This window comes from Pygoscelis adeliae, unplaced genomic scaffold, assembly GCF_000699105.1.
Source record: "Pygoscelis adeliae isolate BGI_AS28 unplaced genomic scaffold, ASM69910v1 Scaffold220, whole genome shotgun sequence".
NCBI lineage: Eukaryota > Metazoa > Chordata > Aves > Sphenisciformes > Spheniscidae > Pygoscelis > Pygoscelis adeliae.
Window position 1 is genome coordinate 2,051,963 of NW_008824049.1, and position 15,518 is coordinate 2,067,480.

The following is a 15,518-nucleotide window of genomic DNA, read 5'->3' on the forward strand; positions in this document are numbered from 1 at the left end:
TGAACCGGGGGCAGGCAAACAGCACGAACCAAAGATGAGTGTTTTTAAGGACTCCAGCTCCATCAGTACAGAACATACAGTAACAAAACAACATCTGCTGGCCTTCAGGAATATTTTTCCTACGGGTTTTTATTGGCGTGCCCTGCTTTTTTTTTTTTTTTCCTCACAACAGTGATGTATTTTTTCCTGCAAAATTTTAAAATAAAGCCCAACTAAGTACAAATCCCCGCATTCCTGGGCCTTCAAGATAAACTATCCTTTTTTTGGCACAGATACATGTTTCCACTTGAAAACGGAACCTGACTGGAAAGATTCGGGAGCCAAGCAAAGTGTCATCTGGCTTCAGGCTGCACGAACTGCCTTGGAAAAGCCGACTCCGTGCTGTGCAATGGCAGCATTAGAGAGCGTTCCCCTCTCTGCCTACCTAGGAAGCTCTCCATCCCATGGTACATGACTCCTTCAGACCAAACTGCCTCTCCGTAGACAATCAAGACCCAAACCTGCACTCACCAGAGTGATGCTGGAGACCATCACTGAGTCTCGAAGCTATATAAATGTAAACACCAAATCCCCAGTGTGCCCGGGCTGCAGAAACAAGTTGCTCCAGAGACATTTTTACAGCCATTGAAGATTCAGAAAGAGACTCACCACTTCTTTGATTTCAACCTCGGGGCTGGGTTGCGGGGGATGAGGAAGAGGGCTCTCATGGGATGCATATCACAGAGAGCTGCAATGTGCAAGAATAGGCATTAAATACGGCACAGCATCTTGCAGACCCCCCAGGCTTCCTAAAAAGTCTACACGCCGAACTGGGGAGACCCAAGATTCCTCTGAAGCTACAAGACCTGCAGGACAGGAGGATTTGCAGTGACAACCCCCTGCAGACCCTGGCCCAGCAGCAGCCTGGAGCTCAGGTGAGAGCCAACGTCCCCAGTCAACTGGCGTGTGTGTCCCCAGCACAGCCGGGCTCAGCCGCAGGGGCTGGCTGGGGACACCTACACTCCTCCAGCTGCGTGTCCCCAGCACCCTGCCAGGTGCTGACAGCAACGGGCCCACATGCCACTACGCTCTGCTTTATTTACTTGCATTTACCAGCATGCAAGGACGGTCCCAAGATAACACTGAAAAACCACGGCAGTATGCAGAGGCACCAGCTGAACCCAGCGTGCCACTATCTGTGTCGCTGCAGAGGTCAGCAAAACACCAGCGCTGAGGAGCAGTGTTTTACCTGCTTCCAGTCCTCCACCTCTTCTTCGTATGTATTTTATTCGAGGCAACTGAGTCCCAGAGTGCTTAAGTGGCACTCTGGAGGAGTCACTGCACAGTGTTTCTTGCACAGAACCGAGCGCTGGCTGGTGCTCAGCAAAACCCAGCATGTTACAACCCAGGGTTAATTAAAGCAGAGCAATGTATCTACTTACGGGGAGCGCCTTCCGCCATCTCGATGGCCGTTATCCCCAAAGACCACAAGTCGCTCTGTAAAAGAACGCAGAGGGACATACGTGATGCAGGGGATCATTCTCACAGCAGTGGGCACTGGGCAAGGGGGGAAGCATGGCTCTCCCCAGCCCAGGGAGCTCAGCCCTGTGAGCCGGGTCTCCATGTCCTCTGTAAACCCCGGGACCCGCACCTGAGGAGCTCGTCTCATCCTCCTGCCATGTGTTGGGGCTTTAGAAGAGGCTCCCAACCCCACTGTTTATCCCAAGATTCATTTCAAAACCTTCAAGGTGTTTTCAGTGTGGGACACGGTCACCTCGCTGGAGCACTGCTCCCAGTAGCTGTGGTGAGGACACTGCCTGGGGAGATGCTGATGACCTGAAGGTCCCCCCGTGGGGGCATCTTAACAAGCCCTGTGCGCTAATGAATGAACCCCCAGCTCCTGGTGGAGCTAGTGACCAACTACTGCCCGGCCTCACGTCTGGGGTAAGCAGCAAACCTGGCTGCCGGCTCCCTGCTTAAAGCTGGGTGATACAACCAGGGATTTGATACAGCTCCACAAAAAACAGGCTGCCTGGAATAGATTAAAAACATGAAGTATCTTGAGATACCTCAGGAGACTCTTGTATCATGGACTGCTCATTAAACAGAAGCCTGAAAAGTGGTGTTTCACCAGTGGAAGGAGAAATGGGCACTTTTATTTACCCTGTTCCCAAGCCCTGCTCAGCCCACGTGGTTGGTTGAGTCTCCTGAATGAACAGAGCACAGAGTATGCACCTATTTAGAAAACTCTTTGATTTCATATTTGTATCACTTTTCCTTCCATTTTCTCCCTTGCAAACAGGGACATTTATATCCCCAGCTCCCATCACCAGCAGTGGTGAGCTCCCCACCAGCGCCTCTTCCCCACCTCACCCCAACATCACTAATGAGCTGCGGCTGCACCTCTTGATCTGGTAACGAGCCCCAAAGGACAGCTTGGCTCTCCCGGACAGCGGCAGAGGCACAGACACTACGTGCCCAGAGAGAAAAAACGAGCACCTTCCCTAGCGGCACTGCTGCAACTTGGTTTTTGGCAGAAGGCAGCTAATTTATTATTCTGGACACCATGTATAGGGTTGCTAGTGATTCACAACCCAGCACCCGATGCAGCAGGAACAGGACCCAGACTAATTTTGGTGCCTTCATCTGAAGCACGCATGGGCAGAGGGCTGCACTCTCCACGGGTCTCATGGAGATGGCTTTGCATCCCAGTCCTTGTCTACCTGCAGACCTCACTGACCACATCTGCTCAGCTCCCTGCAACAAGCCGCAACCTCAGGCTTCTCCAGGAGGTTGGTGCAAAAGCTGTAATGCTGAAGTCATGGTCCGTTCCATGCTGACTGTGAGTAAGAGAACTTAACTCTGCCTACACCAGAAGGAGACCTGCCTGAGACGGGAGAGCAGCAAGGGCAGAAGCCACAGGTGCACAAGGGACTAGGCCAAACCTGATGCTACGTAGCTGCAGCTGATGTTTGCTGGACACCAGCTAGCACATCACAACCAGTAAATGTTGTAAACAGGTATACCCCAGGGTGGAAAGGGCGGACTCTGCCTTCCACCCTTCCTCCTGTACCTCCAGCTCTTGCATCATGCTCTTCCTTCGCCCTGCTCTCTGCCACATCCCTGCAGTCCCTCTTCATTTCTCCTCTTCCTTTCAAGAGCTGGCCTTTCCGAACCACCTCAAGCCTCTAAACCTGCAATTTAGTCAGTAAATCCCAGAAAGGTTGTTCTTCCCAGCACAGACCTCCAAAGCTCAGCCAGAGCTAGAGAGAGCCTCTAGGGACCACAAGCATCTTTTCACATGCACCATCCAGGAAAGACAACTTGGCCTTTCAATTTCAAGGCACTTTTCCTCCTTTTTAACTCAAGTTCTCCCTTAACAAATGCTGTCCTTGCTATGCAACTTTGTACCTGCTTAAAAATTCTCTCTCAAATCTTATTTCCAGCCCTTTCGCAGGACAGTCTCATCCATTCTTTGTTTCTGGTCAGCTGGGATTTCTGCTGCATACTTAATTATCACAGTCTTTCCACATGATTCAGCACATATGACCCCTTCCCTTTGGGTTGCTGCTGAACTCCTTCCAAATTCCTAGTGTGTCTTTCCATATCGAGGTGCCCAGTATTATACACAAGATGCCAAGTGATCTTAAAGCTGGAGCAATATAGAAAGGGATTATCACCTCCCTAAGTCTCCCAGAGAAAGCAGAAAACTCAGTGGGAAGCACACATTTTATAATAATCTGGAATTCGGGGGGGGTGGGTGTTGTGTGGAGTTTTTATTTTTGAGTCTGAAAAGCTTTTCAGTCTACCCAGCAAAAAGATGCCGTGCTAATATATTTGCATTGTCTTGACTTGGGAAGGGAAGCAAGCTTCCTTTTTTTCCCCGCTTTTGATTCTAAGCTTATTGACAAGATATCTCTAAAGAAAAAAGGAAAACTGGCTGGGGGAAAAACCAACAAATAACCTCAACAATGTGGGGTTTCTATTTGTTCTTTTTTTTAAAGTGATTTATTTTTGTGAGGAGATATTTACTGCCTCCTTCCATAGATTACACACAGGCATCTCTTTCTGGCTAAGAAAACAGTGAGATCAGAGGCTTTTTGTCCAACAGATTAAGCCTGCGAGGACTCTTTTTTTTACCCTATAAATCTCATCTTTTGTATTCACTATTTTAAGCCAGTCAGCTAAACCTGAGAGCATCTGATTTGCATCCCTTTAAAAAAAAAAAAATAATTTACATTCCCCACACACACACTTCAAAGCAAGAGCATCAGGTGCAGGGATGTGATTCGGGGTACGGACTAATGTCCAGTGGCTCCCACATCACCATGAGCTCCGAAAACAGCCTGCAGTGAGTGTGTCGGCAGCAATCAGCTTTTTGTTTCACACCCCCAGCCAAGGGAAAATGGTCAATGCCAACTTCAGAGATGCAAACGCCCGACTCGCTACGAGCGTTTGATCCTCAGGGACAATAGAGGGATTCTGGTCCTGGCGCTTGTGCATCAGTCAACGGCATATTAAGTGCCCTAGTTATTCTGGAAAGAGAAAAAACATCAGGGATTTCTGAGGGTAGAAAGTAGCCTATGAAGATATCAGTCCTTTTTTAAAAAAAAAAAAAAAAAAAAGCTGTGATTAATTAGAGCGTTGCACCGTCAGAGCCAGGCAGCTGTCAGCAGAGAAGCAGCAAGAGCAGCTAGCACAGGCTGCAGCCCTGCTACAAAGCACTGCCATCAGCAGAGTTGAGGAAACGCCTGTTGTAATTGGTTAATCAAAGAGAATTAAGTAATTGCAGATTAAACTATTTCTACATGTCCTTATCATTAACGATTTATGTAACCCGGAGTCTGAACTCAGACTGGAGAGCTGCTCTCTGGAAAACCATCAGTTCAAAAGTTGACATGCACTTAAATAGCTGCAATACCAAAGCATTGCTCGGTTACTTAAAATCCTTCATCTCTCAAAAATTTCTCTGAGTGATTGGTAGTTGCACCCCAAATCGTACCATGATGATGGGCTGTTGTGCTATGATATTGTAGTGTCCTGCTGTTAGAAAGCAGCTACCTAGCTCCCCACCACAGGATTTCAAAGCCCTTTTTAAACATTACCTTGTAAAGCGACCTCTCAGCATGCACATGAACAGAGGTTCAGCAAGCTTTATATATGTCTCAGCTTCTCCCCCAAAAGCCCACGTATCACTGTCTTGCTCTGCTCTCTGGACACAGTCTGTGGACCTTAGGGGGTCTGGAGCTAGGAATTCAAGTCCTGGATGCTTCAAAAAACCAAGGGACAAAAACCAAGGGACATTTCTACAGACGTGTGTCCAGAAACTTGCAGTAAGGCAGAAACAGGATAAAATATATTAAGCCCTCCTTGCTTTAAACATCAGACCTTGCAGTAGTTTGAATGGGCAGGTGGGAGTCATAACCCTCCTGCCGACCTGTTGCATGGCATGGGGCTTTGTGCCACATTGTAACTCAGCAGCAACGTTGTGCTGCCACCCATCCAAAAATAAACTTCAAACAGGCAAGAGAGACATGTGAAAAGTAGGTCAGCCCCCCAAACGTCTGATTGTGTGGCAGCCTTCAGATCTCCCTGCGAATACCAGCCTGCAGGCCAGATGATGTGATTTTGCCCTTTCTAAACCCGACCTGACTTCTCTCCAGAGTAAATAGAGCAAATACAGCATGTTTGACTGTAGTATTTAAACATGCAGCACTGAAAAGCAGGCTAGCAGGTAGAAAGCCTCCGTCTGACACCTTTCCCAGCATGGGGAAAAACATCTTCACAGTAAATTTGGATACGTGAACAGCACAACAAAGATTCGTGTTGGACCTGAACTGGCATCTCAAAATTCAACAGCCAGAAAGCAGGAGGAGACTACGCCGCCTGTCAACATATCCTGCAAAGCTGCAAGAATATACTAAATTCCTGAGTGCTCAAGTTCATGGTACTGGGGCATAAAATCTGAGATCATACCAAGCACCTTCTTCAGATGTTTATGATCACAACTCTCACTGCAAGCACTGATAAGTGCTGCTTTCATTCTTTGCCTACGTTATTTGTGAACGTGATAGATTTTGCAAATATTATATCTGTAATGACATATAAAAGAGTTGGAAGATGCTCGTTTAGGTACCTTGAAGTCATAAGTGGCATCGGGATTTTCATCGCAGGCAATAACCTCAGGGGCCATCCAGTAAGGCGTTCCAATGAAGGTGTTTCTCCTGCCCACTGTTCTGTCCAGCTGAGCGCTGACACCAAAATCCACTGTGGATCAGAGAGACAACAGAGCATCGTAAGGCCGGAGAAAACCCAAGCAACTCTTCTGTTGACTGTAAAACATTAAATTCATTCAGACCAACTTTTCCACAGAGTCAGGAGAGAAAAACAGAGCCAGAGACACTCCTGTTTGATCTCTGCTGAGGTCAACAGAGGTCAATCAAGGATGAACCTGATCATCTGATGTCCAGGTTTTGTAAGAAACCCTGTGCCTTCTCCTCCTTGCCAGAAGGCAATGAAAAGAAATCACAGCTCCTCATACTAATGAGAAACAGGGCTAGCAACATGAATAAGCAGCAGCCTTTGTTCTATGCTTTCTCATTTGAATTAAAGTCTGCCAAATATTGGTAGAAGCCTCATTCTTCTACCTAAATTCTTGCTGGAAATGGCAGAAATGCAAAAGACTTAAGGAACTAAGGGCCAAGGACAAAGGCCCATAGCAAAATGTCAAGCAGAGAGCTGCAAAATGAAGCAAAAACAGATGAAATCAAATCAATGAGAGAATACTCTATGGTCCACTAAGTTCACTTTGCGCAACATAGTGGTTGGAGATTTGCCCTGGAGAATTTCCCCTTGGAGGGGAATCTTCACCAGCATAAAGCCAAATGAGCTGGTGGTGCCATCTGTTAAGCTGGGGTTTTGTTCTGCTGTAGAGAGGAGAGACATGGGAAAACAAGGCTTGCACCTCACTTTACCAGTGTGAGGAATCTTTCATCACTAGCATAAATTAAAATGCACAAAGACAGCCTTAATAACATCGGTGCTGGACAACTGAGGATATCAGCACATCGTCTCTGCTGATCTGCTGTCTTCCAGCTGATCTTCACATGAATGCCTGGTCTTCTCCAGGGTGACTAACATCGCATATGAAATTCAGAGCAGTTCTTGCAAATTAAGCTCTCTCCAACAGATTGGCTTGGAAAAAAAATCTGGATTATGTGACACTAAATTGACTGGACTATGATCCTGTAGGACACTACTATGGAGGTGTGAGGGAATAGCCTTCGATAATGGCTGGCAATGCACAGAGGCCAGTTTTCAATCCGGGGCATGAAAAAGTCTTGATTGCTTAACCTGTATCTGATGGCAGAGCTGCTCGAACTACCTGTCTGAACAGAAACACAACTGCAAGTACATCTTTGCATGCAGAACTTGGCCATCAACCACCGGCAGTTTAGTGCACGGCACTTGGTCAACACCCAAGGTCATGTTATTGAGGCTGGCACAAGAAAAAACAGAGTAGCTCTTAGTATCCATCCCCTTTCTCCAAGTCATGTACAAGTCTGTTTTGCTGCTTCTCTCCAGCCAGCCCACTTGCAGTTTCCAAGAGCTCTAACCCACTCTTACCTAGTTTAACTTCTGCATTTTCCGTCAGCAACACATTCTGTCCCTTGATGTCTCGATGAATTACTTTGTGCTGGTGTAGATGACTCAAGCCCTAGAGAATTCAGAGAAAGGTTAGAGGAATCCGAGTTCAAAGCATATTATTTTCTGACATGCCTCCTCAACCAATTATGCTCCAGAAATGAAAGATTCACAGTTGGAGTTAAGCACTTGAGAACACTTTTGTTTATCATGTGTTCAAAATGTGACTGTCCCATGTCACATGCTGGGAGGACATGCCCGGCAAGCGAGATGCCCACCGACAGGCTGTATGTGCTGCAGTGGGTGTTCTCCATAGCAAGAGACAGGAACCATCAATTCTATAGGGATTAAAACCAATCTTTCAGTTTCTGCAGGAACCCATATTAACCCAAATTCCTCCGTATCTCTAGACGTATTTTCCCCCATGTGCTCTCTTGCCTTAGGGAGCCATTTCTGTGGCAGAAACAATAGAATGGTTTTGTCTCCTTTCTGTGTTTCCATCATCCAGAAACTGAAGAAAACAATTCTCTTGTTATATCGGTCCAATAAACGGGACTTCAATACACTGATAAGCTTGTATTAAAAAAGCTACCATGCAAATACAAATGTTATAACTTGCACATATCCCTAATGGAGATATAGCTCAAATTAAAAGCCTGTCTCAAAGGCTAAAGGTAAACTAGTTTTTCTGTTGTGCTTTTTTATTAGCTCATTAATTTCTTTTTGCAACCTACATTTTTATTTCACTCACTTATTATTTCAAAGTAACATCCACCTATATTGCCAGCTTAGTAAAAACATGGATTACTTAAAAAACTAATTTTGCATTAGGTTTACATTTCACATTAAACATTCATATCTGAGAAAGAAAATAATTAGTTATTATTTTATTATTATTTAGTTATTAGTCATTTTACACTCATTACCTTGGGACAACACCATGGAATAGATTATATCTGTATGGGAGCCCTTTTTTAGCCATGTTATACCCAGTTAGAGGCACCTTTGTGCACTGGAGGCAAAGCAAAAATTTCACTGAATTTCAGAAAATCCTTTAACAACGCAGGATCGAGCCTCATGTTAGAATTACAACCAGTCCTCAGCGTCTGAACCAAGAATGAGCCACCTTCTGCAGCATGAAAGCTGGGAGCCTTTCATCACCTGAAACCCTATGGAGGTCACCAACCAACCGCCCCAACGCGTGGCCAAAATGCGAGTGATGACACGTGATGGTGGCCCTGGGACATGAGACAGTGGCTGTGTTCTGACTCACTGCCAGGGTCTGTTTTAAGAAGTAGGCTCACAGAGCTCAGACGTTTAAAATAAGCCCGTGTAACTGTCGTTTCCTGGCACCGAAAGCAGTGTCTGTACAAGTGATTAGCTACAGCGCCAGTGTCTTCTGCACATCACGTTGATGCGGACGGTGGCATTCAGGGTCAACAGAGAAGTGCTGTGTCACCCCTGGACACCAGCGGCAGTGTCAGACACAGCATTTTGGAGCAGTCATTTTGCATTGTTTTCTTTTAATGGCTCTTTTACAGTTTTCCTTCATGTACTCAGTATTTCTGTTTCCTCCTGAACAAAATCTTGGTTCACGGAGTGATAAATTTTAATGTCAAAGCAACCATTATGATCACATCATCTGACCTCAGTTGTGTAAAAATGCAAGCAAGCCTTTGCTGAAGCTGCCATCTCCCAGTACGTGAAACTCTGGGGCAGCCCATTTTAAGACATTCCAGTCGAACATTTACCTTGTGGGTATAAAAGCTGCAGCATCCTCATTAAAGCCAGAGACGTGGATTTAATAAAACCTGGGGTGCTTTTTAATCATGAAGAATCTTTCCACCGACTTTATTAAAGTCCTCACCTTTCTGTTAATTGAAAATGTAATTCTAATGTAAATAAATCTTTGCCCTATTAATACTAAAGAAAATTATGTTTTTGTTGAAGGAAAAAGAGGGTTAAAAGTCAGGGAACTAACAGAGCTAAAGGGCATTAAATAGGGCTTATTTATTATGCATCATACAAGCACATGAATCATTCATGCCTACTGGCACTGAAGAGGCTCCAGCCCATGGCAGCGTGGCAGCCACAAAGCCTGCCGAGCCAAAGGCTTTACGTATCCCCTGAGCACCGAGTGAGATACTCCAACAACTCTCAACATTTAGCTTCCTCTGGACACGACACGTACCCGTAAAATCTCTCTGCAGATGTAGGCAATCCACTCCTCCTTCAAGGTGTTCCCCTTCGTGTTCTTGATGAGGTCGGTGACGGAGCCCGCACCACAGAACTCCATCACCAGCTGCCAAACGGAACAAAAATGCAATGACACCAACAGCATCCTCTGGGCTGCCCGACTCCGGGGTAGGACCCCGAGGCTGGCAATGCAGCTGTGGGGCCACCACAGTGCTATGCAGAGCCACCAGGATATAATCTTGAACCTGTCAGCTTTTAATCCATGTGGTTTTTGTTATAAAAATGAAACAATAAAAGGCTGAAGGCTTGAAAGGCTTGTTGCTCTCCAGAAGGATGGGAACAAGAAACAGGATCAGTCCAGTGCTGAAAATCAGCAGAGGAAATTGGAAACCTTGAAATCTCAGACCCCACCACCACACACCCTACTTTATACTCATGATCAACCTTTAGTATCAACAGCAATACAAGCAAAACTCTACCTCTTACATGTAAGTTCTTCAACTCTGAAAATGTGAAGGCAACAAGACAGATGTTTGAAAGCTTCATACAACCTTAAAAACCAGGTGTACTTTTCAATTTTTTTTTTACCAGGAAGTCTTTGCTTTTGAGCACTTTTTTGAGCAGGAAACCTTTCTCGAGGGCAAGCTTGCCGTGCAGCTGCAGGCTCTCTGGGAGAGAGCTGGTGTCCTCCTGCTCAGGTTGGTTCAAATGAGACTGGGCACCACTGCTTGTACCACTTCCAAAGTTTCATAATATCAAATATAAAAGTACAAGGATCTAACCTGAGCCTGAACGTAATCTTGTCATTGAGCAACTGTGAAATAAACCTTATAAAAATAGCACGGGATGCAAGTCTGCCTCCCAGGGACATCACGGATCCCCAGGGCGTGCAGGAGCTGTCAGCATGCTCCAGAAAGCGAGCACAGCCCGTGTATGCAACAAGCCTCCTCCAAGACCTGTAGAAGTGTTTCTCTCAGATGTGAAACCATGTTTTCCAATTAGATCAGCTTGCTACTAAAAGATATTCCCTTGTAAATCATGCCTTGCCAGATTCTTCAATGCGCATGTTTAAAGTTTCTTATCACATGAAGCTTACATGGCATTTAACGTTCTCCAAGCAAGTGACGTGACTTTATTAAAAGCATGGGCCAAGAGGAGAAGAGAAACGAACAGCAGAGGGGTTACTTCCAACCAAATTGCTCAAATGCAGTGATTTAAAAGACTATCATAAATAAATGATCATAAAATCCAGACAGAGTACTGCTATAAACCTTCAAGTTAAATAAAATACTTGAGCAGACTATACCTTAGTTGGTTGGCTTTGACCCTGCTCCTATCTTTAGTTTTGATATTAAGTTTCTTTTCTCTTTCTAAACTGACAGCTGAAAAGTTCTTTGTATACCCCTATTATGTCAGGAAACTGGCTTCAAGAAAGAGATGCGTGACTGGCTAAAGTCTGTCCTGTGCAAAGGCAAAGAACACTGCTGCAGCACTTGCAGCTCTTCCACCCCAGCAGGAGACCAGCAATCCAGCTGGGTCACTGGGACATCATGGCCTAAGTCACGGGTTACTCATTGCTCACTGCATGGGGAATAATGGAACAACTGGTTTCAAAGTCGCTTTTCCCCTCTTTCTTCCCTTTGGACGATTGACATGTGTAAGTGTCTGCACGTGTTTCTGATTAAATGAACGTTTGGGATACCACGGCAGCAAGCATGGAAAGGAAAACCCTGGATAGCTGAACCGGCCACAAACACTTTCCAGCCCAAAAGCCTGACCCTCTCCAGTCCCTTTCCATGGAAATTCATCCACAGGGTCTCACCAGGGTTTGGAGCAGGAGGAAGAGGAAGGGCATGCTATGCTATGTGCGGCAATCACAACGCTTAAAAGAAGGTGGAAGAAATCCCATTGAAAGTACACAGTGCATCCATTAATTTGCCAGATTATCTTTATGGAGCTGGCAGTTCACTCGGTCCTCTAACCTGTCCTTGAATTTCCATAGAGCAAAGATTAATTTTACACCAGGAGGTGAATAATATGGCTACCTGCTGATGTATCCCAAATCTATAATTGTGAAATCTCCTGGAGATTAAAGAAAAAAAACAGAGAGAAAAGAGAGAGGTAAAGAGAAACTACCACAAGGAGTGTTTCCAACTTGGCTTTTTAAGAGCTGCACAGTCCCGTAACATCCATAGGAAAATATCCAGCACCAGCAGATCTCTGGCAGTACCAGCAGGCTCCAGGTCCAGTTGGGCAGGGGCCAAGAGGCCTCAGCAGCGCGCACGTGCTGCTAACAGCAAGGCTCTTCCCAAAAGCTCTGCCGCGAGTTCTCCAAGAAAACGAGCAACAGAAAGACAATGAAGCTGTCTGAGTATCCCTGTCTGCAATGGAGAGCTGATGGATATCCAACGTGAAAAAACACTGTTTCCAGAAGGTTTGGATGGAATGGGAGGAAAGTTGGCAGCACGCTGCCGTGGCACTTAGCGGCACTGCAATCCCCTTTGATCCTCAGATGGAAGGATGCTACAAAAGTCCCAACTACAGCTCACACAGTGGAGCCTCCAAAGAGAGGAGAAACAGATGATGGCTAAGGAGTCACACCAACAGGCCAGGTGAGACCTCACCCACAGCACTGCGTGTCCTGCTGGGTGATAAAGCCCAAGAATGAGAAACATACACTGGAGCAGGTACAGGAAGATGAATAGGTTTTCTCAGAGGACCTGAGGACTTTTTCAGCCAGCCAGGGGATGGATGGCTATGGGATACGAGTGTCAGTACGGACAGGTAAGCACCAGAGAGGGAGAAGAACAAGGTAGATACTGGCATAATATCCATATATCAACACCCTATGGGTATATTTAGGTTGGCAATCAACAAACAGCCTTCCGGGAGAAAAGAAAAGGGAACAAAAGTTTCAGCTGATTTTAGGACAGAGCTTAGTATACTCAGGAAAGGCTTCAAATGGCACTTATACTAAGATACTTTCTTACCAGTCCTATGTCTCGAGGTGAGTGTTTTGCCCTGCACACACTTGCATCATTACCAATCTCGTTAAAGGATGAAGTCATGATGGGGTAAGACAATAAACTTGAAATGCAGATTGAATTTGTATTAACCATAATTAAAATTATCATCAAGATGGGCTAAAGGTAAGATCATCTTCTGAAATTTAATTTGCAAGGCCATTTATTGAGGAAGTATTTTTAAATACAGTTCACTTAGCATTTACTTAGCTCTTCATATCAGAGTGACAGAAAACTTCAGAAGCAAGGCAAATTCAGAAGCAGCAGCTGCAAATCTCTGTGTCCTGCTGTCTCACAAATTTTTTGTTTGAAGAGCCTTCGCAGCTTCCAAATCAACCACCACCTTCCCCAGTTTGGGAATGGCCAGTAAGACCTCTGTTCTCATTGCCACTGTACATTACTTGGAAGGGCTCAAATCTGAGCATCCCCAGCACAGAAACCCCAATCCAGCTGATGGTGAACTGCTTCAGCTTGTCAAGAGGAACCCCCCAAAATCCTCCAACTCCTTTATTCTGCAAGCCAAATCCTTCTGTGTTCCTATTCCTCACCCCACAAACAATTTGACTTCTCTTTCACAGAAAAGAAGCACACAACATCCCCAGGCTAAATGCTGCTGGAAATCCTTCTTCCTGCTGTGTGTGTAAACAGAACCCGGGTGCAATGCAATCCTGTATGCACAGGCCACCCAAGCCTCTCATCTCACCCCACAGCCTGGCTCCCTTGCAAAAGGGTCCCTCATCACACACATCGTGGCACCTGGAGCCAGTGATGGAGCATTAAAAAAAAAAAAAAAAAAAAAAATGCAGAGACCTTCACTTAATGGATCAGCAAAGCTGATGCCCATTTCAGAAACAGAAATATTGATCGAATTGGTATTAAGCAATGACTAAAATATTCTGGAGCAAGATAAGCACAGGTTTTAATTGCCTGTGTCGGTGCTACAGCAGGAGCAGGCTGTGATGCTGTAGCAGCACGCCTGGGTGGGAGCAGTGGGGCCAGCGCTGCTACGCTCTCCCCCCTCCAATGGCAGCATCAAACTGCTTTTGCACATGTTCATAAATAAATGACTCGCCTGGCTGTGCCCTGCCCGCACCTCCCTACACTTTGAGGCCAGCCAAGCAATTCCTGCCCCGAGGGAGCCGGCGGGCAGCTGCCGCCATGGGTCCTGAGCAGGCTGAAAGCTTTGGGCTTAGGGACGGCAGTGAAAGGAGCTGGGCTCACAGCCTTGCAGTGTTTACAGCACTGACATCACTTTGAAGAGGAGTGAGAATGAAATAGCGTTGGCTTACTCAGCCAGACAGCAGCAGAAAGCCTCTCTGCTAACCCCGGGCTCTCAGTCAGGGGCCGGAAGAGCAGCCCCGCCCCCCCCGCACTCTCCCGGGACTGCAGGGCTTGGAGGGACTAGAGAGAGTCACAGCTCGACCGAAGACTGTCCCCTCTCAAATGTTTAATGATTTAATTCCTGTGATGCAAGGTATCAGCAACTGCCCAAAAATATTCTTCAGTGCCTACAAGCAGATTAAGAGCAATCCTGCTCCGAGCTGCACAGGTACAACCCAGTGCTTCAATGGCTTGTGCTCCATTTTCAATAGAGCCTCTCTGCCCTCATTTTTGCTCTCCAGATCCCTGGTGTGACCCTGTTCGTACCACCCTGCAGCAATTCAATGGGCCCCTACAGCTGGACACGGTGAAAAAGCGCATTACAACTACATGGCAACAGCCCTGAGTGTTGCGTAGCTGCAGCGGTGCTATCCTGACATAGCCTCTGGCCCTAAATCACCCAAATTCTTTCTTTCCCAAAACTGCCCCAGATTACCCGCTGCAGAGGATGCACCGGAGGCCGCCCCACTGGCTCTGTCCCCAAGGGGTCCCTGTCCGTGCTCACCACGAGCAGGTATTTGGCAACCTGCAATTTTCCCCCCTTCATGACAGATGCAGCTCCGGGCACAGGCACGGTTGCCATGGCAACCCTGCCCCCCGGGGACCCCAGCGCGGGCTCTGCCCTAGGTGGGCTCTGCCCTGGGCTGCTGCCAACCGCCACTCAGCCCCCGCTCTCTGCAAACCCCCCTCTGCCCACCACCCCAAACCTGGTGCCACTGCCCACGCATGGCGGGACTTCTCCGTTAATGGTTACAGTGCACCATGGACAGCAAGGGCAGATGACAAACACCCAGCACAGTGGCATCCCTATCACCCTGTGGATGTATACGGTGTGTTAATGTATGGGAATGAAGCAGAAAGCCTGCAACTTCCAGCAGCCATCGGGGCAGGTGATGTGCTGGGGAGGGGGTCCTTTGGGATGGGGTCACCTCCGCCATCAAGTTTATGCTTCCGAATGAATGCCCCATCTTCCACCACCAAAAAAACCCCCCAAGATCTCAAAACATGTCCCCCAACCCCCTGGATTATGCACAGCCTGGTAACCTATACCTTAGGTCTGAGATGTGCAAGGGGAATTTAATGAGTTTAACTCCGAGAAGCAGCAGTTAACTGGTTAACTGGGTCCTCACTGTCCCCTGGGTCATTTCCCCAGTTTCTACAGCCCACCCTCTCTTCAGCCCCTTGCACCACAGGCTCCCCCGGCCACAACCCTCTTGTCTCGGTTAGAGATGGGCACAATCCCTCTCAAAGGACCATGGCACCCCCAGAAAGCAACACTTTATCCAACACAGGAAT

General features: G+C 46.8%; 1 protein-coding gene across 1 annotated transcript in view; it reads right to left on the minus strand.

Annotated features, from left to right (window-relative positions):
• TNIK (TRAF2 and NCK interacting kinase) overlaps positions 1 to 15,518 on the minus strand; it is a 147,906-nt gene that overhangs the window by 54,756 nt on the left and 77,632 nt on the right. Inside the window, 5 exon segments of the mRNA XM_009333601.1 lie at positions 649 to 727; positions 1,422 to 1,476; positions 6,116 to 6,246; positions 7,606 to 7,696; positions 9,815 to 9,925. Of these exon segments, the coding sequence (XP_009331876.1) occupies positions 649 to 727; positions 1,422 to 1,476; positions 6,116 to 6,246; positions 7,606 to 7,696; positions 9,815 to 9,925 (467 nt within the window).